Source organism: Giraffa tippelskirchi, chromosome 3 (assembly GCF_054371585.1).
Source record: "Giraffa tippelskirchi isolate mGirTip1 chromosome 3, T2T-mGirTip1v1.2.pri, whole genome shotgun sequence".
Classification (NCBI taxonomy): Eukaryota; Metazoa; Chordata; class Mammalia; order Artiodactyla; family Giraffidae; genus Giraffa; species Giraffa tippelskirchi.
Window position 1 is genome coordinate 167,982,842 of NC_137277.1, and position 22,996 is coordinate 168,005,837.

General features: G+C 44.4%; 1 protein-coding gene across 5 annotated transcripts in view; it reads left to right on the top strand.

Annotated features, from left to right (window-relative positions):
• The window catches only part of SGPP2 (sphingosine-1-phosphate phosphatase 2), a 213,169-nt gene that overhangs the window by 58,041 nt on the left and 132,132 nt on the right, over positions 1 to 22,996 (top strand). The window contains exon 2 of one of the 5 annotated variants that reach the window (XM_081579454.1): positions 10,933 to 11,024. The exons of 1 other annotated variant lie outside the window; for it this stretch is intronic. Coding sequence is in view for 3 of the 4 variants with exons in the window: in XM_081579450.1 (XP_081435576.1) it covers positions 17,594 to 17,812 (219 nt within the window). In the remaining variant the exon portion in view is untranslated. Of the gene's footprint in view, positions 1 to 10,932; positions 11,025 to 17,377; positions 17,813 to 22,996 lie in introns of those variants that run through there. 3 more of the 5 variants (XM_081579450.1, XM_081579451.1, XM_081579452.1) reach the window with 3 other exon arrangements.

Here is a 22,996-nt window from a genome sequence, read left to right on the forward strand (position 1 = left end):
CCTTAAGATGCAGAAGCTGATCTCTTTGCCAGTTATAGGATCCATTAGTTGACCAGCTACCACAAGAGCTCTGCTTGCTGTCATCAAACATGCTTTTCTTCCTTATGATGATTTTTAGAGATGCCATTCTCTCTTGAAACAAGACAAGTTTTACCAAACAATATACTTAAGGTAGATAATTGGCTTACATAACCTTTGTGAGCCTAATTAAAAGTTGGTAAAATGAAGCTTTTTCCTTTCTTTGTATTTCACAATGAACATAGTCAGGAACTTCCCTGGTTGTCCAATGGCTAAGATTCCATCCTTCCAGTGCAGGGGCCTGGGTTCCATCCTTGGTCAGGGAGCTAGATCCCACATCCCGCAAGTAATAGTTTGAGAGTTGCAGTTAAAAATCCATCACAGCACAGTGAAGACAGTAGACCCCACATGCTGCAGCTAAAACCTGGCACAGTGAAATAAATAAATAAAGTGAACATAGATCAAAATCATCTGAGGAAAAAAATGGACCCTAATCCATTTTAGTGGTATCATTTGAACCAACCAAAAAATTATTTGTATTAAAATAAAAATACTCCATTTATGTGACCCATATCCAATGGTACTGGCTTCTGAACATAATGGAATTTTTCTTCTTTAAAATATTTAACCAAAAAAGGTAAATAAATAAAATAAAATATTTAACCAGTACATGGAAACCTACCCTTGCTCTTAAGATGATAGCTGGTCTTTCTTTCATGATTTTTAACCCAATACATAGAGTTTAGTAACTGTGCTAGGGCTGAATAACTATATATTCTTGTGTAAATTAATACTTGGCCAAATTTTATGATCCTAAATTTTTGATTAAATTTACTAATCAGAAAAATATTTGGACAATTGGCTAGATTAAAATAATTCATTATTTCAGTTTCATCCACATATAGCCAGCCCATCAATGGTTCCCTTTGCAGGTCCTGGTCTGGCCATATTGTTATCATTTCCAGCCTCAGTCTCTGACAGAACCCTTCCTCTTCACTTCACTCATGGACTTCAACCCACACTGTTCTGTGTTTCTACTTTCCTCTGTGCTGTGTTTTCTGTCTTCTGTCTGATATATCCTCTCATGATCTCTATTTGTCACAGTCTTTCCAACTACAGACTGGTCTTCTCAAATCCTGCCTCCTCCCTAGTGCTTTCTTTGATCCTCCGGTTGTCATTAATTTCTGTCTCCCTTATTTCCTCATTGCCTCATCTTAGCCCCCAGCTTGGCTATTACAGTCATTACTACATCTGCCAATATCCTCCCACACACTATTTCTTCATGGAGGACAAGGCCTCTGTTGATTTCTCTTTCCACGTTCCTATCCTGAAACATTAAAACAGCTCTTCATTTAGCTGGTGCTGGACAACTCTGCACTGAATCTCATCCTGTTTTGTTGTTGTTTTCTTTATCTACTCTCACACACAAGGATTCAGAATTCCTTCATACCGTTTTTGTAGGTCTTGACATTAGAAGGCTTTTGAAGATGGCTGGAAGGATGTGTTAACAGACCCAGAGCAGAATCACTAAATGTGCAGAGAGCCCCACATCCTGCAGGGAGTTGGAAACAAGCTGGGAGGAGAGCAGACCATCCAACTAGACATCCCTTCAGAATGAACTGGTTCCATCCTCACTATGTGCTAGAAGTTATTTACTATCCAGCACATAATGTTAGTCTTCCCAGTAATTTCATAAGGGACTGTTGGGTAAGGAGGTCAAGTGGAACTTCTCCCCAGCAACAGGTGAATGGAAGAAAAGCTGTTTTATGTCCTAAGCTACATACATGATTGCTCTTCAATGGTCAGGCCACTAGTGAATTGATGATGCTAGTTAATAATGACTTAAAGCTATATTTTACAGCAAATGATTTAACCTTTCTAAATCTCAAGTTTTCTCATCTGTCCAATAGGGTAATAGTAACCTTTCCCAATTTTTTTGGTTCCTCTGATGATTAAAGGTAATGTTTATAAAGTAGCCACACACATCTCCTCTTCTGGTTCTTAGACCTTTGGACACAGACTGGAACAATGCCACTGGCTCTTCTGGTTCTCCAACTTGCCAGCTCACCCTGCAGATCTGGAAACTTCCAGCCTCCATAATCACATGAGCCGATTCCTTGTGATAAACCTCGTGATATATGTAGATATAGAAATCATATAGATACATTTATATATCTATGTATTTATATTTTACACATAACGTACATAATATAAATATATAGATATATTTATAAATAGATACAGATAAAGATGAGCTTCCCAAGTGGCACAGTGGTAAAGAATCCACCTGCCAGTGCAGGAGACACAGTAGATGTGGGTTCAATCCCTGAGTTGGGAAAATACCTGGAGAAGGAAATGGCAACCCACTCCAGCATTCTTGCCTGGAGAATCCTATGGACAGAGGAGTCTGGTGAGCTATAGTCCATGGGGTCACACAGAGTCGGACACGACTTAGCAACTAAGCACATAGATGTAGGTCTATAAAGAATGTAAATGGCCAAATGGCCTTGCTTCTGTTTCCTTGGAGAAACCTGACTAATAAATTACTCTCGGTATTATGTCACGTAGAAAGAAACAGAAATGAGAAGGTCTTTATCCACTGAAAAAGAATGGGGAATGTAGGGAATTCACCAGTGGCATATAGGTAATTAGGACACTACAGTGAATCACAGGAAGTGGGTGATTCAAAGTAAGACACCCCAGAAGCTGCTGCCAAGTCCCATGTCTATGGTCTGGAAGCCTCCACAATAGACTTATCAGACTTCAGAGCAAAATGGCTTCTGCTTGACTCTCACTTTCAAATATCACACCAACCTCTCTCTTGGAAGGAATATAAATTGGAACTAACAAGAATGAGTTTGGCAAATGTAGGTTTTAGGCCTCCTGCAGATGATAAAGGGAGAACTTAGACACGTCAAAAAACAAAACAAAAACACAGAACAGAATTTATAAGGTAAAATTTTGTTGACTTGAATAACAATCTCCCAAATTGTCCTCCTTCGTTCACACAGCAAAGGTCCGCAATCTTAGCTGTACCACTGATAGCAGGTAGTGGGGGGACTCCTTCCTGCTGACCCTCAGAAGTGGCCTTGACTCCAGGAACCCTGCACTCTGACTCAGTGGCTAAGCCACTTTCTTCCAGAAGTCCACGAGACGCAGGTGAAGTTAATTGTTCTTAGGTCAGGGACATTAGAACAGATTCAGCTATGCTATTCCCTGATACTAACCACCAAGGTGAAAGGTTAACCAAGAATAGAGAAAGAAGCTGAAATTTTAAGGCAGGCTAGATTGTGTATTCATTGAAAAAATGAACAATTTCCTGGCTCTCGTGAATGAAAACCTCACTTGTGTGGAAGCAATCTGCAAAACAACTGAAAGAACTCTCTAGCCTCCTTTCTTAAACTTCCCCGGTGGCTCAGGCCATAAAGAATCTGCCTACAACGTGGGAGACCCTGGTTGCATCCCTGGGTCAGGAAGATCCCCTAGAGAAGGGGATGAGAACCCACTCTAGTATTCTTGCTGGAGAATTCCATGGACAGGGCAGCCTGGCAGGTCCAGGGATCCCAAAGAGCTGGACACGACTGAGTGACTAACACTTTTACTTTCAGCCTTGTTTCTAGTGTTCAGCAAATGCACAGATACCAGTCACCTCATTTATACAAATGGTATTTAGCATGGTTAATAAACTCAGTTCATGACTAGAATGTGGATTTATAAGCCTTCACAAATATTTACTAGCTAAGTAATACACTGGTATTTTAATGGGACATAAAATCAATGATAAAAAAACATTGTAAAGGCCGTAACATTTAAGACTCTATGATTTAGAATTAATGTAGGCAGTTCAGAAATCAAATTGTGTTTGATTATCCTATTTTCCTCCTTTTATCACTTCAGCTGATCATCAAGAAAGTTGTTTTCTACTGCACCTTGACCACAGATGTTTAAGCAGGGTGTTATCTATCTCAACAAAGCCTGTTGTCTCACTTTACAGAATGGATTAGCCAAATAATGTAAGTCAGGCTATGTCAATGATGATGTAGATACAAAAAATTTAAGGCGTTTGGAGAAAATTCTGTTACAGTGAAACTAAGGAAGAAATAAGCATTGCATTAACTTCATGAAATGAGCCTTCAAGAAAAATAGGGTATGGAACTGATATCCCAATTTTACAGTTGGTGAAATTTGGGCTCAGAGAAGAAAAGAGAATTGCCTAAGGACCAAGAGACCTGGATTTGAACTTGGGTGTTCCTGACTCTGAAATCCACACTGCCAAATCCTTCTGCCCTCCAACATTATTGAGGATAGAAAAAGATATTATGCGCACAAAGGAGGCAACGAGCGATGAGAAAGTGCCAGGAGCAGAATGATGAATTAACACATTGTTCATTATTCTTCTGGGGAGATAAGTATTTGTTTTCTAAGCAAGACAACATACCCTTATTAAAATTACCAACGGGTACACATACCCTTAGAGAAGTGCTACAAACATGAGGATGGTTGAAATTTAAACATATTCCAAAAAAATTGAAGTACAGGATCATTTATGGACAGTCACTAACTTTGCTAGGAAGGCAAGAAGATCCAGGGACTAAATTTACATCTAGACTTAATGATACAGATTTTTATCCTGTCTCCTCCACTGCCTTCTAGATTTCTTAAGGTGAGGCTGTGATTTCTTGTTTTCTTTTTTTTTTTTTTAAAGTATTTACTTTTATTTATTTATTTGGCTGTGCCAGGTCTTAGTTGCAGCATGTGGGATCTAGTTCCTTGATCAGGGATCAAACCTGGCCTCCCCCATATTGGGAGCATGGAGACCATCAGGGAAGTCCCTGAGATTGGGGGATGCGATCCCAGTGGACAGCTTTGCTGATGAACTGCACTGGCCTTCCTTGTTTTAAATGTAGTGAGGGTAATCCTACGTGCTTCAAGTACCAAGATGGCAATGACATGAGCAAGGAAGGAAGAAGGTAAAATAGTAGAGTGTGAGAACTGTGGAAAACCCTACAATAATGCCCTGTCTGGAGAAAGTAGAAGACATTGAGTTTAGGCAAGTGTGGCTACAATGAATCTTGACTCAGTGGTATCGGAGTTTTCATTTTTGAAGAGAAGTCATAAATCTACTTCTGCTTTATTGACTATGCCAAAGCCTTTGACTGTGTGGATCACAACAAACTGGAAAATTCTTCAATAGATGGGAATACCAGATCACCTGATCTGCCTCCTGAGAAATCTGTATGCAGGTCAAGAAGCAACAGTTAGAACTGGACATGGAACAACAGACTGGTTCCAAATAGGAAAAGGAGTACATCAAGGCTATATATTGTCACCCTGCTCATTTAACTTGTATGCAGAGTACATCATGTGAAATGCCAGGCTGGATGAAGCACAAGCTGGAATCAAGACTGCCAGGAGAAATATCAATAACCTCAGATATGCAGATGACACCACCCTTATGGCAGAAAGTGAAGAAGAACTAAATAGCTTCTTAATGAAACTGAAAGAGGAGAATGAAAAAGTTGGCTTAAAACTCAACATTCAGAAAACTAAGATGGCATCCGGTCCCATCACTTCATGGCAAATAGATGGGGAAACAATGGAAACAGTGACAGACTTTGTTTTTTGGGGCTCCAAAATCACTGCTGATGGTGACTGCAGCCATGAAATTAAAAGACGCTTGCTCCTTGGAAGAAAGGCTGTTAGCAACCTAGATAGCAACCAAGCTAGACACAACCGAGTGACTGAGCTGAACTGATAAATCTATATTTCACACAAAATTATCTGATGTCTGTGTATGTGCTCAGTCATGTTCTACTCTTTGCTACCCCATGGACCGTAGCCTGCCAGGCTCTTCTGTCCATGGAGTTTTCCAGGCAAGAATACGGGAGTGGGTTGCCATTCCCTTCTCCAGAGGATCTTCCCAGCCCAGGGATTGAACCCACGTATCCTGCATCTCCTGCATTGGCAGGCAGATTCTTTACCACTGCGCCACCTAGCTTTATCGGATGCAGTTAATTCCATTTTTAAAATCATGGCGTGGGCTCGACTCTGAAGGCTCTGCTCTAGGTGTCACTTCCTATATATTTGTAGCTCTGACTTATGTCTGAAAACTGTGCTCAAGGGGCCTCTCTACTGCTGATGGCTCAGCTGAAGCCATAGGGTAGCACTGATTTTGAAACTATATTGGCAGGCCTGATGGGCAGGGCTTTCATACACAGTGGATCTGGGAGTCCTGTGCACTTGGACCAGTTACGGATTGGTCATTCTGCCCACTGTAGACACCAGTCAGAGCTACAGATGCTTCAGCTGAAAGGAACTTCATTAAACTGCCCTTGATAATGAAGAACACGGAGATCCCATAGGGTCCCTGGGTACTTGATCACCGTCCTCCACACTATACCCACCCCCCCACCGCCCACCAATCTCTCACCACAACAAAATGACTTATTAAGTCCCCAAATCAGAAATGCAGAAGTCCCTGGACCACACATTTAAAATGATTTTTTATTGTCTATCAGATGATTTTGACAGGGGTGTTGCTAGCTTTGTGAGAAAGGCATGCTAGTAATATCTGGTGGCTCATAGCCCACTTTCAGTGATTGTAATCTCTTGGTATAATTACTCGCAGTAATCTCATTTGTATAAGCATCTTAAAAACCGGCTTCTCCCATTCACCAAGCCTGACCAGTCAGAAGAGTTTTAGCAATCCCACTGCTGGGCATACACACTGAGGAAACCAGACTTGAAAGAGACACGTGTACCCCAATGTTCATCGCAGCACTGTTTATAATAGCCAGGACATGGAAGCAGCCTAGATGCCCATCAGCAGATGAATGGATAAGGAAGCTGTGGTACATATATACAATGGAATATTACTCAACCATTAAAAAGAATACATTCGAATCAGTTCTAATGAGGTGGATGAAACTGGAGCCTATTATACAGAGTGAAGTAAGCCAGAAAGAAAAACACCAATACAGTATACTAACACATATATATGATATTTAGTCAATCGGTAAAGATAACCCTGTATGCGAGACATCAAAAGAGACACAGATAAATAGAACAGGATTATGGACTCTATGGGAGAGGGCGAGGGCAGGATGATATGGGAAAATGGCTTGGAAGCATGTAAATTATCATATGTGAAACGAATCGCCAGTCCAGGTTCAATGCATGATATAGGGTGCTTGGGGCTGGTGCACCGGGATGACCCGGAGGGATGGGATGGGGAGGAAGGTGGAAGGGAGGTTCTGGAAGGGGAAAACATGTACACCCATGGTGGATTCATGTCAATGTATAGCAAAACAAATACAATATTGTAAAGTTAAAAAATAGAAAATAAACTAATTTAAAAAATAAATAAAACAAACTATATTGTTGTTGCAAAAAAAAAGTTTTAAAAGAACAAATCTTAGATTGATTGATTTATTTTTGGCTGTGCTGGGTCTTCATTGCTTTGCGTGGGCTTTTCTCTACCTGTGGTAAGCAGCAGCTACTCTTTTTTGGGGTGCATGGGCTTCTCATTGTGGTGGTGTCTTTTTTGCAGAGCACAGTCTCTAGGCGCATGGGCTTCAGTAGTTGCAGTACAGGCTCAGTAGTTGTAACTCACGGGCTCCAGAGCAATGACTCAGTAATTTTGGCGAACGGGCTTACTTGCCCCTTGGCATGTGTGATCTTCCTGGACCACGGATGGAATCCCTGTACCCTGTGTTGGAAGACAGGTTCTTGTCCACTGCGCCACCAGGGAAATCCAAAAGAACAACAAATCTTTTTAAATTACAAAAGTAATACACATCTATGAAAAATTCAAACAAATTCCAGTACATAGAGTAAAAACTGAAAGTTCTCTTTGGCTCCTATCCCATGCCAGGAAATAGCTCCTCTTAGTTAATGGGTGCCTGGTGGCTCAGACGGTAAAGCTTCTGCCTGCAATGCAGGAGACCTGGGTTCGATCCCTCGATCAGGAAGATCTTCCTGGAGAAGGAAATGACAAACCACTCCAGTACTCTTGCCTGGAAAATTCCATGGATGGAGGAGCCTGGTAAGCTACAGTCCATGGGGTCGCAAAGAGTCGGACATGACTGTGAAACTTCACTGGCTTACCTCAGGCCTCCTTTTTCTTTCCTCTTTTTTTTTTTCAGGTGGCTGGATCTAAGTTCCCCAATCAGGGATCGAACCCTTTCCCCCTGCTTCGGGAGCTTGGAGTCTTAACCACTGGATGGACAAGCAAGTCCCTCAGATCTTTTTCAGTTCGTTTGCATGTGTGCACACATATGCACATGTGCATACATGCACACAAATGTGTATTTTAACATTTTAAACATAATATCAACATGTTATATCTACTGTTTCATATTATTCTGGGACTTGCTTTGTTTATTAGACAATGTGTATTGGAGATGAATGTGAAGTTTTTCAATCCACCTGTAGCTTACAGATGATTCATGAATTTGAATATATGAGTGAAGTATAACCCAAAATGTTTCATTTAGATTTGGAAGCTTATTTCAAAGTAGATGAGGTTTTAAGTTTTTGACAACTAAGTGGTATGGTTCTACTTAGATCTACGTAATAAACCTAGTCTTGGAAGGTGTTATGTTAACTGAATTTATAAATTGAATCATATTATAAAAGTGTCCTGGAAACTGATTATTGGAAAAGACTCATGAATGAGTGATACTTACAGGGCGTATTCTTTAGGAATAAAAATGACCACCCTAATAGACTACTTGTGAACAGTCAAATATCTTTTCTTTGTCTTAAATTGGAGTTCTCTGCATATGAGCTTGAACAACCCCAATGCAAGCCTGATGGAAGTGGAAGAAATGGCTTGCTTTTTTCCATTAGATGTTTGATGTTTCATCAAAGCATAAGTCAGACAAAGAGGACTGACCTTTAAAACTGGTTGGCATGAGATAACCCCCTTCCCCAAAGTTCTTTAGTTGGATGCTGCTGCTGCTGCTAAGCTGCTTCAGTCGTGTCCGACTCTGTGCGACCCCATAGATGGCAGCCCACCAGGCTCCTCCATCCCTGGGATTCTCCAGGCAAGAACACTGAAGTGGGTTGCCATTTCCTTCTCCAATGCATGAAAGTGAAAAGTGAAAGTGAAGTCTCTCAGTTGTGTTTGACTCTTCGAGACCCCATGGACTGCAGCCCACCAGACCCCTCCGTCCATGGGATTTTCCAGGCAAGAGTACTGGAGTGGGGTGCCATCGCCAGAGCCAGCTAATCTCTACAATATTCCTCATAAAGTGGTCAAAATCCATCAAAACTCATTGGAGAAAACTATTCAGTCTCATATAGTTTGATTCAACTGGATTCAAACCAAGAAGTGCTGGCTGAAATCAAACTCTTCATCAATATTCATGGTTGTGCCAACTGGACCATTCCTTGACTGTTTGCTGCAGGGGAAACTCAAGACTCCTAGTCTTTCTTCTTACTGCTTTCCCTCTTTCTGCCCCCTCCCCTGCCCCCTACTCTACAGGAACATCACCTATAAATGTTTTCTTTTAAAGCAAGGTTTTAAGCTGAAATTTCTCCCAGCCTAAAAGGTCCCCCCACCTCAAGAAAATAATTTATGTTTGATGATTTACTGAAATTGTCTTAATAGAAAAAAGTGTTTTTCATTAGTTAAAGAAAAGCACCCTGAAAAATAGAAGATGAGTTCTATGCTTTGCATTTCCAAATCTTAGTGATCTAAACAGTCCATGGAATGTAAACCCATGGCTGATTCATGTCAATGTATGGCAAAAACCACTACAATATTGTAAAGTAATTAGCCCCCAACTAAAATAAATAAATTTATTTTAAAAAAATAAAATAAACAGTCCATGGAGCCCAGGGCTTTGATCAATTTGTCAACAAATAATAAATCTTTAATCTGCTAAAGTTATTAGTCCTTGAGTACTTTATGTATCTGCAAAGATATAAATTATCATTGTTAAAAAGACTGCCAGAAAACAAATTCACATATATAGTAGTTTGCAAATCTTGAAACGATTCCATGCTAGAAGTTTGTTTGGATTTCAGAATGCCCTCCCCATAGAAAGTGACTAGATTTCCCCAAGCCCAGGAGGCAGTTTGCGTCACCATGAGGTGAACTAATAGCAATAGACTCACTGTGTTCCCTAATCTTTTAGGAAGCCCTTTCCAACACGCTGAGGGGCTGAGGTGGAGTCAGAATCTGTAGTTTCCATTGCAGCAAGATGAAACCTCCAGCAGCAAGACGTGGGCAGGGCTTCGGAAATCACTTGATGGTGACTTGAAGGTGAGGAGTTGCTCCAGTTTCCCTATTCTGCCAATTCCTGGCTGTCTGAATTAGGACTCTTCAGGTCATAAGTAAAAGACATGGAGGATTTGCTACCAAGGATTCAGGGGCAGTTTGGGAACCCAGGCCAGGAGGACCTTCACAAGGACCGGAACAAGGTGTCAACATGGAGCTGCGTTTCCGGATTAATTGCCTGCATTGCCTAACTTCTCTGTGCGTCTGTCTGCTTTATTCCTCCCTTGTGAGCACTCAGCAGTAAGACTGTAACAGGGAGAGTGAAACTGACTCCATGTTAGATCTATTTCTTTGACTTTGTTGTGGTTCAGTCACTCAGTCATGTCCGACTCTTTGCAACCCCATGGACTGCAGCACAACAGGCTTCCCTGTCCTTCATTATCTCCTGGAGCTTGCTCAAACTCATGTCCATTGAGTCGGTGATGCCATCCAACCACCTCGTCCTCTGTGGTCCCCTTCTTCTCCTGCCTTCAGTCTTTCCCAGCATCAGCATCTTTGGCTTTAACTGTTGCTTTTGTTATTATAATTGCTAAAAGGATGCTGTCTTCAGCTATCAGCATACATAATCGCCTGCCTCAGGGAACCTGCCCCTCTGCCCAATGTTAAACTAAAGAGCCTTTGTTCTGTAGGAAGGGAGACATTCTGACCCTGCCCACCTGTGAATGGCTGCAGAAAAGAAGAAATTGACACATCCCCTTCCTGATGCTGGCCCAGTCAAGAGGTACTTTGCAAAACTAATGGCCTTTGTACTTTACTTTCTCACCTCCTCTATTCTATCAAAGAAACTGACATGCAGACACCCTCCCTCCCCCTACCACAAGATGGTACTCTCAAGACACCAGCCTGCCTTCTAGGATGCCCAGTTTTACGAATCAAGTCCCTATTTCTTGCCTTAACACCTTGTCTCCCGATTATTGGCTTAGTTGTGTGGCGAGCAGACTGAGCTTGGACTCGGTAACAAGACCACTTGTCTGCCCCATGGCATGGTCTCTACTTCTTAAATTTTCTTCTCCCTAGTTCAACAGATACTGACAGAGGTCTGTGAATCCAAATTCCCAAGGAGAAAGCATTTGATGATCCTAAATGTGATAAAGTGGTGTACAGTCCAGGGTCAACTTGGATCTGGTCAGGGGGCCAGGTCATGTGGCTCAAAAATGGCTGCCATCTCCTCTCTCATTCCTTTCTCACCCCCTGGGTACAGATGAAGGAAATTGTCCCGATAAGAGCAGTGTGAGATGGCAGACACTGCAAAGAGTATCTAATAAATTCTCTAACTTTGAGAAAAATCATTTTACATCTCAGTCTCAGTTTTCTTTTCTTAAAAAAAAAAAAAGATAAAACCGAAACTGTTTACCTCAGTTTGCGACTCGAACCCACAAGACCAGGACTTGAACCCAGCCAAAACCCACGGTTTTCCCACTGAGGTCAACAGACCTGGTTTCAGGACCTAATAAAGTTCAAGTTCTTGATGTCTCATCTCAGAAAGAATTCAGTGAGAGACAAAGTGATAGGTAAGAAGTGGATTTATTCAGAGAAGAACACAGACAGAGTGCAGGCCACGCAGAGGACAAGTGCAATGGTCTTGAAATGTGGCACTGTTATTTTTTATGGGCTGGGTAATTTCATAGGCTAATGAGTGGGAGGACTATTCCAACTATTTGGGGCAAGGGGTGGAGATTTCCAGGAATCCAGCTACCACCACCCACTTTTTGGTCTTTTGATGGTAACTTGGGACTGTCCTGGAACCTCTGGGTGTGTCTTTTAGCTTGCCGGTTGAGGATAAAGGTCTAATCAAAGTTGACTTATCTGCCATCCTGGACCCCATTTAATTATAATCGGTTTATGTTGTGTCCTCAGGCTATGTCATTCTTTAGAAAGTTGTGCCCTACCTGCCCCCACTTCTTTCCAGTTTCAAAACCACTGGTCTCTGAGGATTGTAGAATTCACATGCAAAAATTTACAAATGAATCCAAAAGCTCTAAAAACTGTGAGGTGTACTCTTAGTCTAGAACAACATTCCCAAAGTGTTTATTGAGCACTCACTACACACTGGGAAAACTTTTCAATACAAAAGTAAAGAGTGAAAATAAATTCCAGGAATAGAATGTGGTTTAGTAATAGAATACGTTTTAGTCAGTAAAACCTGAGGTGAATCCTCCTTCTGGCACTTAGTTGTGTGGCTTTGGGTAGGTTTCCCATCTCTGAGCCTCAGTTTTCTCATCTGTAAAGTGGGAGTATATGGCAACCCACTCCAGTATTTTTGCCTAGAGAATTCCATGGAAAGAGGAGCCCAGTGGTTTACAATCCAAGGGGTTCCAAAGAGTTGGACATGACTGAGCGACTAACACTTTCACTTTCACTTTACTCTTTGGTGGTGGTTTAGTCACTAGTTCAGTCGCTCAGTCCTGTCCGACTCTTTGCGACCCCATGAACCGCAGCACGCCAGGCCTCCCTGTCCATCACCAACTCCCAGAGTCCACCCAAAACCCATGTCCATTGAGTCGGTGGTGCCATTCAACCATCTCATCCTCTATCGTCCACTTCTCCTCCTGCCCTCAATCTTTCCCAGCATCAGGGTCTTTTCAAATGAGTCAGCTCTTCACATCAGGGGGCCAAAGTATTGGAGTTTCAGCTTCAACATCAGTCCTTCCAATGAACACCCAGGACTGATCTCCTTTAGGATGGACTGGTTGGATCTCCTTGCAGTCCAAGGGACTCTCAAGAGTCTTCTCCAACACCACAGTTCAAAAGCATCAATTCTTTGGCACTCAGCTTTCTTTATAGTCCAACTCTCACATCCATACATGACCACTGGAAAAACCATAGCCTTGACTAGATGGACCTTTGTTGACAAAGTAATGTCTCTGCTTTTTAACATGCTGTCTAGGTTGGTCATGACCTTCCTTCCAAGGAGTCAGCGTCTTTTAATTTCATGGCTGCAATCACCATCTGCAGTGATTTTGGAGCCCAGAAAAATTAAGTCAGCCACCGTTTCCACTGTTTCCCCATCTATTTGCCATGAAGTGATGGGACCGGATGCCATGATCTTAGTTTTCTGAATGTTGAACTTTAAGCCAACTTTTTCACTCTCCTCTTTCATTTTCATCAAGAGGCTCTCTAGTTTTTCTTTGCTTTCTGCCATAAGGGTGGTGTCATCTGCATATCTGAGGTTATTGATGTTTCTCCTAGCAATCTTGATTTCAGCTTGTGCTTCCTCCAACCCAGTGTTTCTCATGATGTACTCTGCATATAAGTTAAATAAGCAGGGTGACAATATACAGCCTTGACGTACTCCTTGACCTACTTGGAACCAGTCTGTTGTTCCATGTCCAGTTCTAACTATTGCTTCCTGACCTGTATACAGGTTTCGCAAGAGGCAGGTCAGGTGGTCTGGTATGCCCATCTCTTTCAGAATTTTCCACAGTTTATTGTGATCAACACAGTCAAACACTTTGGCATAGTCAATAAAGCAGAAACAGATGTTTTTCTGGAACTCTCTTGCTTTTTCGATGATCCAGCGGATGTTGGCAATTTGATCTCTGGTTTCTCTGCCTTTCCTAAAACCAGCTTGAACATCTGGAAGTTCACAGTTCACATATTGCTGAAGCTTGGTTTGGAGAATTTTGAGCATTACTTTACTAGCATGTGCTGCTGCCAAGTCGCTTCAGTCGTGTCTGACTCTGTGCGACCCCATGGACTGCAGCCCACCAGGCTCCGCTGTCCCTGGGATTCTCCAGGCAAGAACACTGGAGTGGGTTGCCATTTCCTTCTCCAATACATGAAAGTGAAAAGTGAAAGTGAAGTCACTCAGGCGTGTCCGCTTCTGTGTGACCCCATGGACTGTAGCCTACCAGGCTCCTCCATCCATGGGATTTTTCAGGCAAGAGTACTGGAGTGGGGTGCCATTGCCTTCTCCGAGTGAGATGAGTGCAACTGTTACTAAGTCATGTCTAATTCTTGCGACCCCATGGACTGTAGCCTGCCAGGCTCCTCTGTCCATGGGATTCTCCAGGCAAGAATACTGGCAGGGGTTGCCATTTCCTTCTCCAGGGGATCTTCCCAACCCAGGAATTGAACCCCGGTCTCCTGCATTGCAGGCAGATTCTTTACTGACTGAGCTAGGAGGGAAGCCCCTAACACTTTATTATTTATTATAGTCTAAATTGTCCTACTAGACCTCACCTCTCCCAACACAATACTTATACTCAAGCCTCTCCTGCCAGGTAGTTCCTCTCTCAGTGGTTCGTCCAACACTCCAAGCTTTGGTGGCCTCAGGGCCTTTACAAGTGCAGTGTCCTCTATCTGGACTGCTGTTTCTCCTGATCTGGATAGAGTGGGCCCCTCTTCTTCCAGGTCTCTGCACCAATATCCCCTTCTTGGAGGTGACCATCTTTCCTGTACGTCTTTCTCCTGCCCCAACCGCCTTGCTCCTCTCCATGGTATTTGTTGCTCACTAAAAGTACAGATTTATTTGATTCTTTTTAAATAGCTGTCCCTGGATGGTAAAGAATCTGCCTGTAATGTAGGAGATACAGGTTCAATCCCTGGGTCAGGAAAAGCCCCTGGAGGAAGGCATAGCTACTCACTCCAGTGTTCTTGCCTGGAGAATCTCCATAGATAGAGGAGCCTGGTGGGCTACAATCCATGGGGTCGCAAAGAGTCAGACATGACTGAGTGACTAACACTACTAAAATATAAGTTTCATGATCTAGGAGCTCTGGTTTTTTAACTGATGCATCCCCAGTCCTAGAATAGTGTCTGACATTAGTAAATGCATAACTGTCAAATACATGAAGGATGAGTGGCTACTGGGAGGATAAAATGTGATTAAATTAGTTATGGTGTGAAAGTACTGAGCACATGCCTGGCACAGAGTTAAGAACTGGGTTGGCCAAAAAGCTTATAACTTGTAACATGGAACTTATATTTTTCTATAACATCTTGTGGGAAAAACCCAAAGGAACTTTTCTGGCCAACCCGATACTTAACTGGGTTGAGTGGCATTTGCTCCAAATTCACGTGCACCCAGAACCTGTGAATGTGGAGCAAATGTAATTTTTGCAGATGTAATCATGTTAGGATGAGGCCAGACTGGTTTAGAATAGATCCTAATACAAAGACTGGGACTGGTGTCCCTATAAGAAGAGGGAGATCTGGGCACAGAGTCACACAGGGAGAATACTCCGTGACAACAAAGAAGGAGATGGCGTGATACTGCCTCAAGACAAGGACTGCCACACACAAGAAGCGAGGAATGTTATTTCATCAGGAAAGGCAAAGGAGGCCCACAGTGATGTCACAAGCCACTGGAAGCTGGGGTTACTACCTGGTTCCCAAGGGGATAAAAATGCCTTGTCTGAATATGCATTTTTTTGCCCTTGTGCTCCATATGCCATGTTTGGCTTTGACTGTTTACTATTTGGGAGAAAGGGAAATCGCAACATCAAATTTGGGAGCTACATCACTTAAGTGTCTTCATGGGAAAGCATATTTTCTTATCATATAAAAAGAAAAGGTCCTAAGCCACAATTCCTACTTTAAAAACAGAACCACAGGATTTTCCTGGTGGTCCAGTAGTTAAGAATCCGCCTGCCAATGCTGGGGACACAGGTTCGATCCCTGGTCCCAGAAGATTCCACCTGCTGGGAAGCAACTAAAACCCATGTGCCACAACTACTGAGCCCTCACCTGTACAGCCCATGCTCTGCAACAGAGAAGCCACTGCAACGAGAAGCCCGTGCGCCACAACTAGAGAGTAGCCCCATTCACTGCAACTCGAGAAAGCCCATGCTCAGCAACAAAGACCCAGCACAGCCAAAAATAAAGAGAAAACCCCACAGAATTTGGTCCCAGTGTCTGTAAACGACCACAGCAGAGGGAAGAGGAGCCTTCTGCTTCTAGGACTGAACATCTCTTTGTGTGACACAGCCTGATTGGGCCAGCAGCTCTGTGCTTCTTCTGTAAATTAAGTAGAAAACGGTTATTTGCCAAGAATTTTATTGCTCTCTCAGCCACCTTGATCTTACTTGCCAGACAGGACTGGGAAGAAGAGCAGAAACGCAGACACAAGGGAGATCACGTCATCCTTGAAGGTACATCCGAAAGACTTCCTGGCCTGAACTGACAACTGGATCAACAAGGTCGGTGATGTGCAGGTGTGCCTCACATGTGTGCAACCAAATACTTAGCAGCTTTACACGGGGGCTACCAGGAAACCCCAGTCTTCAGCTGCAGACTGAAGACAGAAGGATTGAATTGCACTTTCCTTGCAGGCTGGTCAGCTGGGCCTAATTTGACTGTTGCTTTTCTCTGTGAGGAAGTGCAGTGTCCCTAGATGATTCAGGAGGGAGGAGGCAAAACCAAGGTCGACAGGCGGGATATTTTCTTTGCTCTTCTGCTGAGATAGCTAAAGCTCGCGCTGGTGCGGAGAGACGTCAACTCCTCCTCTAGATCCTTCAACACCTTGTTCTCTTTGGGTCTCAAGTGTCTAAAGGCAGAGTGGAAAAAAAAAAGTCGGAGGGAGGGGCCAGCACCATCTTTCTTAATGCGAAACACCAAGAAAGAAAGAATCAGTGTTCCTCTCCACGTATCTAGGTGTTCCCCAGTTGCCAAATCACAAGGGCAAGGGCAGGGACGCGGAGGATGATTCGGAATCCACTTGAAACCCACTCGGTTGGTTCTTGAGCAATGTCGCAGAAGTTTGGGGCTGTGGGGAGACGCGACATCACGCAGAGTTTGGCAAGAACTCAAGCAATGTTCTCTAGCGGGGCTCGCGCTCCCTGCCGGAAGTGGGCAAAGGCAGAGACTACAGGCTCGATGCAGGGAGTTGGGGTGGGGGGCTGGTGGTGGAAAATCTGACCTCCCTTTGAGCTCAACAGTGAACAGGAAGGTCCCTAAGCGATCGGCCGGTGCGAGCCAAGTGGACTCACGCAGATCCACACGTGCCGGCCGCTCCCCATTAGGTGGCACTTATGCACCAGCCGATGGGGTGGGGATACCTGTACCTTTTCGCCCAGTTCCGAGCCGGCCTGACGCCAGAGATCACCCGAGCCCGCCCGGGCCCGCCGGAAGGAAAGGAGCGCGGACGTGCCCTGGGCGAGGTGGAGGCGAACACCTGGGCGTCCGCGCGCAGGGGGCGGGCGCTAGGACCGGAGCGGCGCACCTGTTGGCTGGCGCCCCGGGCCCCGCCCGCCCGGCCGCCACCTTGAGCGCCCAGCCCGGCGAGGGCGAGGGCGGGAGGGAAGGCGCGAGCAGAGGGCACCCAGCGGCGGTGGCGGCTCCGGGAGCACTATGGCCGAGCTGCTCTGGAGCCTGCAGGATTCCCAGCTCGTCGCCCGCTTCCAGCGTCGCTGCGGGCTCTTCCCCGCGCCGGATGAAGGCCCCAGCGAGAACGGCGCGGGCCCCGCGGACGGCGAGGCGCGGACGCCGGGGCTCGGGCATCTCCCGGCCGCCAAAGGCAAGGGCGCCGGGGAGCCGGCCAATGGGCTGCGGAGACTGGCGGCCCCGCAGGTAACCGCGGACCAGGTGTTCGCAGGGGGGGAGGTGAAGGGGGTAGATCGCTCTGCTGCCTGCGGACCGGTAGGTCCAGCCGACCCCGCGACGCGGTGAGGGGCTTGCGGCGATCCTTGCCGAGCCGAGAGGGCCGCGTCCCCGGCAGTGACCCGGCGGTCGGCGTGGTGGGTACCACGGAGGGGCGTGGGTCGGGGGTCCTACCCCTAGGATAACACCCTCTAACGCTGCTAGGTGACAACCAGGTCTGTTAAGACTTCAGATGCACCCTGAGCTAAAGCTATTTAGAGATTTTTTTTTTAGAGTCTATTTAGAGATTTTCTGCCTTCCTAAGAATATGTCCATGTATATTCTTCCAAATGTATGAGAGTTACATAATTGAAAAGAGGAGCGGAGATGTCATTGTCATTTTCGCGAGAGGCTTCGCTGGGGAGAAATTCCGACAACTCCCCCCTCCCTCATTCTGAGTTTCCGCGCCATCCCCCTTTGTTTGATCCACACTAAGCTGGTGCAGTAGGGCTCCGCTTGCTCCTCACCGTCCTGCACCGCCGGCTCTCCAGACAGAATTTCGGGTTTAAATACTGCTGCTGGAGAGATTTACCAACCCCACCGCCTACCAACAGTGCTGTAGTCCAGACAGCGCGCTTCGCTCCCTCCCTCCCCTAGAGTCTTCGGGTCCCGCCGGCCTGGTGGATCTCTTTTTAGCTGACACCAGTGACTCTGAACAGATGCTGTCAGGAGGGAGGCTCACCACGCTGTCCTCCAGGCGTGCACAGTGTGGTTATACAATCCACTGCGGCTTTGGGAAGCCAGCGCATCGTCGCAGTGCACAAGGACTCCAGGCGGGAGAGACGAGACAGGCTGCAGATGCCAACGTGCCAGGGCACAGGACTGCCCTCTGGGAGGGAGGACTTCCAGCAGCAGTGAGACACCTTGGGCCGGGACAGCGTCTGTGCCCTTCCCCCAGGGGAGGTGGAAAGTGTGACAAAGGAAAAGGGAAACAATGTATTACAATTCTTTGATGGGGGTGGTAGTCTTGGCGGTGGAGGAGGAAACCAGGTATTTTTTCTTCCTAGAAGTTTTGATGACAGGAAGGTGGCATGTATTTATGTGTAGATTTCTAGATCTAGTAACTGAGGAATTATGAATAACCTGGCTTTCACGGGGAATGGAATATTATGGGCATTAAACGGTAGGATTTAATTAGAGGGTGGGGATGGGCGGTGGATTCCACTCCGAGAAATCTTCCTCCATGATATTTTCTTTTCTCCTTTGGGGTTTCCTTCTCTATCCCACAGGACACCCAGAAACTTTTAGAGACTTTTGAGAGCCCCTGCCCCTTTCCTCATGCTTTCTCTTTAAAATGGTGCAGAGAGGAGGGATTAAGAATCTGTTTCATTCCTGAAACGCTGTCTGGCATTGTCTGGGCACACAGTTTATATCCACAGGTAGATGCATGGGCTGCTCCCTGTTGCTCTCTCCTTTAGCATCTACTCTGTTTCCTTAGTCCAGGGAGCTGAAGAAGAGCAGTTTTCCACTAGTATTTCTCAAACTGTTTCAAACATTACCCTTAGTCATATAACTTCCAGATCTGGAAAAGGAACCTCTTGCCCTTTAAAAGCAAGAGGAGCAGGTTTCCTAGTAAAAAGGTGTTATCTTGCTCCTTTCAGTGAAGCAAATGAAAGGATCATCCCCTTTCCTTTTTTAAAACAATTTTTTTATTGGAGTAAAATTGCTTTACAATGTTGTGTTAGTTTCTGCTGTACTGCAAACTGAATCAACTATATGTATACTTAGATCTCCAATCCCCTTTCCATCCTACATAGGACTTCACTCACTATAGATCCTGTAAGAGGGTTAAAAATTCATGATAAGAAATCCCCACATGCAGTGGGCAAAAAAATGAGAGCACTTGATAAATAATGGGATAATGTTTTTAAAGGTCAGTTGGTATCAAGTGACTTGGGAAGATTCATATTTTGCAAGTACAGGTGGGGTTCCCAAAGCAAGATGATTGCATACTTGCCCCAGATAATTGATAGGACCTTAAAGGGACAGCGGACACAACTTCTCTCCAATTAGCTACTCTTCCCCTTGACCTCTGCCTGGCCTGTGGCTTTGAATTGCCTGCCCATTCTCTGAGTAAACTCCCACTCATCCTTCAGTTTCAAAGGTCAGTTCCTCAGGAGACACTTTCACTCACTCTCCAATCTCCCTCCTCTCTTTATAGATTTTCTTTGCTTCTTGCCAGTTTTCATCACAGCCTTTATCATGTTGTGTAAGCGCACCACTTTGTGGCTATCTGATTATTGCTAGCCTCTTCCAGGGGATGATAAGCTCTAAAAATGCAGGAAACTTGTCTAGGGTGCTCATTATTTGCTCCTCATGGCCTGGTGCCTGGGAGCGCAGTGAATTTGATAAATAAGTGAGTGCAGATTGCAATATAAAATTGCCCTTTAAAAGCTAAACAAGCAGGTTTTTTGCAGAGAAGTATCTTCTTGCTGCTTGGGCTTTCAGTGAACCAAATAGTAGGGTTTCCTCCTCCCATCCAACACTCTTCACTTGCTATATCATGACAAAGAGAGTGTTCAACATTCAAGATAAGAAACTGAAGATTTTTAAAAACTGAAGCGTAAATATTGAAAATCAAAATTTTCCACATAATCTAGAAGTCAGGCAGCACCAGGGTATTGATTTAAGATATATCTGACAACAGAGAAGTTGTTTTCTTCCCTGAATGGCTTTGTTGTTGTTTAGTTGCTATGTTGTGTCTGACCCTTTGTGACTCCATGGACTATATGGAGCCTTCTAGGCTCCTCTGTCCATGGGATTTCCTAGGCAAGAATACTGGAGTGGCTTGCCATTTCCACCTCCAGGGGATCTTCCCAATCTAGGGATCAAACCTACAGCTGGCTGATTCTTTACCCCTGAGCCATCTGGGAAGCCCCCGAGTGACTTCAGATAGTAACAAGTCTAATTTTTTCTTACCTTCCATATTTTCTGTATTTCTTATAGCTCTTATATAGCAGGGACAAGTAGGAAAATGACTGAAGAAGGGCTTCCTTTACACATTCTTGTAACACTACACACTGGTAGCTTAAAGATTAACTAGGTCATTTACAAACCAGGCTGGGCTGAACTCGCACAAAGCTGTCGTGGAATAAATTAGACTGGACCTCATAGATTTCCCAGTAGGCCTACATGTCCCAGACAGAAAAAGTTTGAGTCCTAAAGAGTTAAATGCTTTGTTGAGGACTTTGCTGATATTACACAGTCAGATCCGTGACTTATGTTTAAACTTCTTTCTCTATGTGCACCTTCCTGGGAAAACAGCTCAAGGCTTTATTCTGTCTGCCTCATGGAGGAGGTATGAGGTGCTGGGACTGTTCTCGGGCAGGGCAGAGACTTAATGGAAGGAGGAGCTATTGCTCTTGGTTTGTAAAGGTGACTGGTTTGCAAGAGTAACCAGAGGAGGACATTCTTGGAAGTCACCAGGAGCACAAGGCAGGGGTCTTTGGACCCAGCTAAGTGGGGGACAAAGGCCTGGACAGAATTATGTTTATTTGTTCTGGAGTAAAGCCAACCTTGAATACAATGGTATTTTGATTTCTGTCCTCTTTGCTTGCTCAATACAGTTGCATCAAGTTAGATTTTGTAGTGCCTTTCCCATTGTTACGTTAGACTGTAGTTAATGTTTCCAAAATGGCAACCCACTCCAGTATCCTTGCCTGGAGAATCCTAGGGATGGCGGAGCCTGGTGAGCTGCTGTCTATGGGGTCGCACAGAGTCGGACACGACTGAAGCGACTTAGCAGCAGCAGCAGCAGCAGAATATTTCCAAATTGCACTGTGCTCAATAAATACTATTTGATAAGTAGGTTATTTTTAGAAGTCTTTGCACTCCACATTTTCCTCTTAAAACTTTTGGGGTCCTCCAAGACTGTCAATCTATAAAACCCCACCCTTAATTTTATTGGCTTGCTAAAGTGCAAAGGACCAGGGTCTAGCTTTGCGCTGATGTCATTTTGAACTTCTCTAGACCTCTGTTGTCCCATCCTCAAAATGAGTAGAGTGGAACAGAACCTTGGGTTTCTAACTATGGCTATACATTATAGTCAGTTAGAGAAGCTTTAAAAACAAAACAAACAGGGATTTCCCTGGTGGTTCAGCAGCTAAGACTCCACACTGCCAATGCACGGTGTCCAGGTTTGATCTCTGGTCAGGGAACTAGATCCCACATGCCGCAACTAAGACCTAGTGCAGTTAAATAAAAAGTTAAAAAAACAAACAAGCAAAAAACCAATGTCCAGGATCCAGGTCAGAAGTAGGGCCCCAGTGCATGCGTGCTCAGTTGCTAAGTCCTGTCCGACTCTTTGTGACTCCATAGACTGTAGCCCGCCAGGCTCTTCTGTGCATGGCTTTTCTTCCTAGACAAGAATACTGGAGTGGGTTACCATATCCTACTTCAGGGGATCTTCCCGGACCAAGGATTAAACCTGTGTCTCCTGCATCTTGTACATCGGCAGACGGATTCTTTACCACTAAGGCACCTGTGAAGCCTGGGGCCCCAGAGAAGCTGGCAAACAGATGTAGGAAGCTCTGAATTCTCTTTCCCTGGGACCCACCTCCCTTAGTGTGTGTAGGACAAGGGTAGTCATGGCTGGAAGCAGCAGTCATGGTGTCTAGTGACATTTTGACTTGATTATGTCTAATCTGTCCAACGATCAGCCTTCAAACTTTGATTATCTTTAGCTGGATGCTCAGGTTGGAAATGGCAGAATAAGCCTCTGTGAAAAGGTACATTTGATCATTTTTTTTCCTAGTTGCAGATATGGTTCAGATGCGAAAATATGGCAAAAAATACAAAGAAAAAGTTAAACCCATGTCTATTATACCACTGCTCAAAGATAATCACCTGGTAAATGTTCAACCTGAATTTTAATGGCTATATATTGCTCCATAGCATGGATGTACTATAATTTAGTCGACCTCTTGATAAACCTTTAGTTCTTTCTAGTTTTTGCTTTAAAAATATTAGTTTTGTGTGTGTAGCCTGCAAGCGCCTCTGTCCCTGGGATTCTCCAGGCAAGAATACTGGAGTGGTTGCCATTTCCTTCTCCAAGGGATCTTCCCCACTGAGGGATCGAACCCACATCTCCTGCAGCTTCTGCATTACAGGCAGATT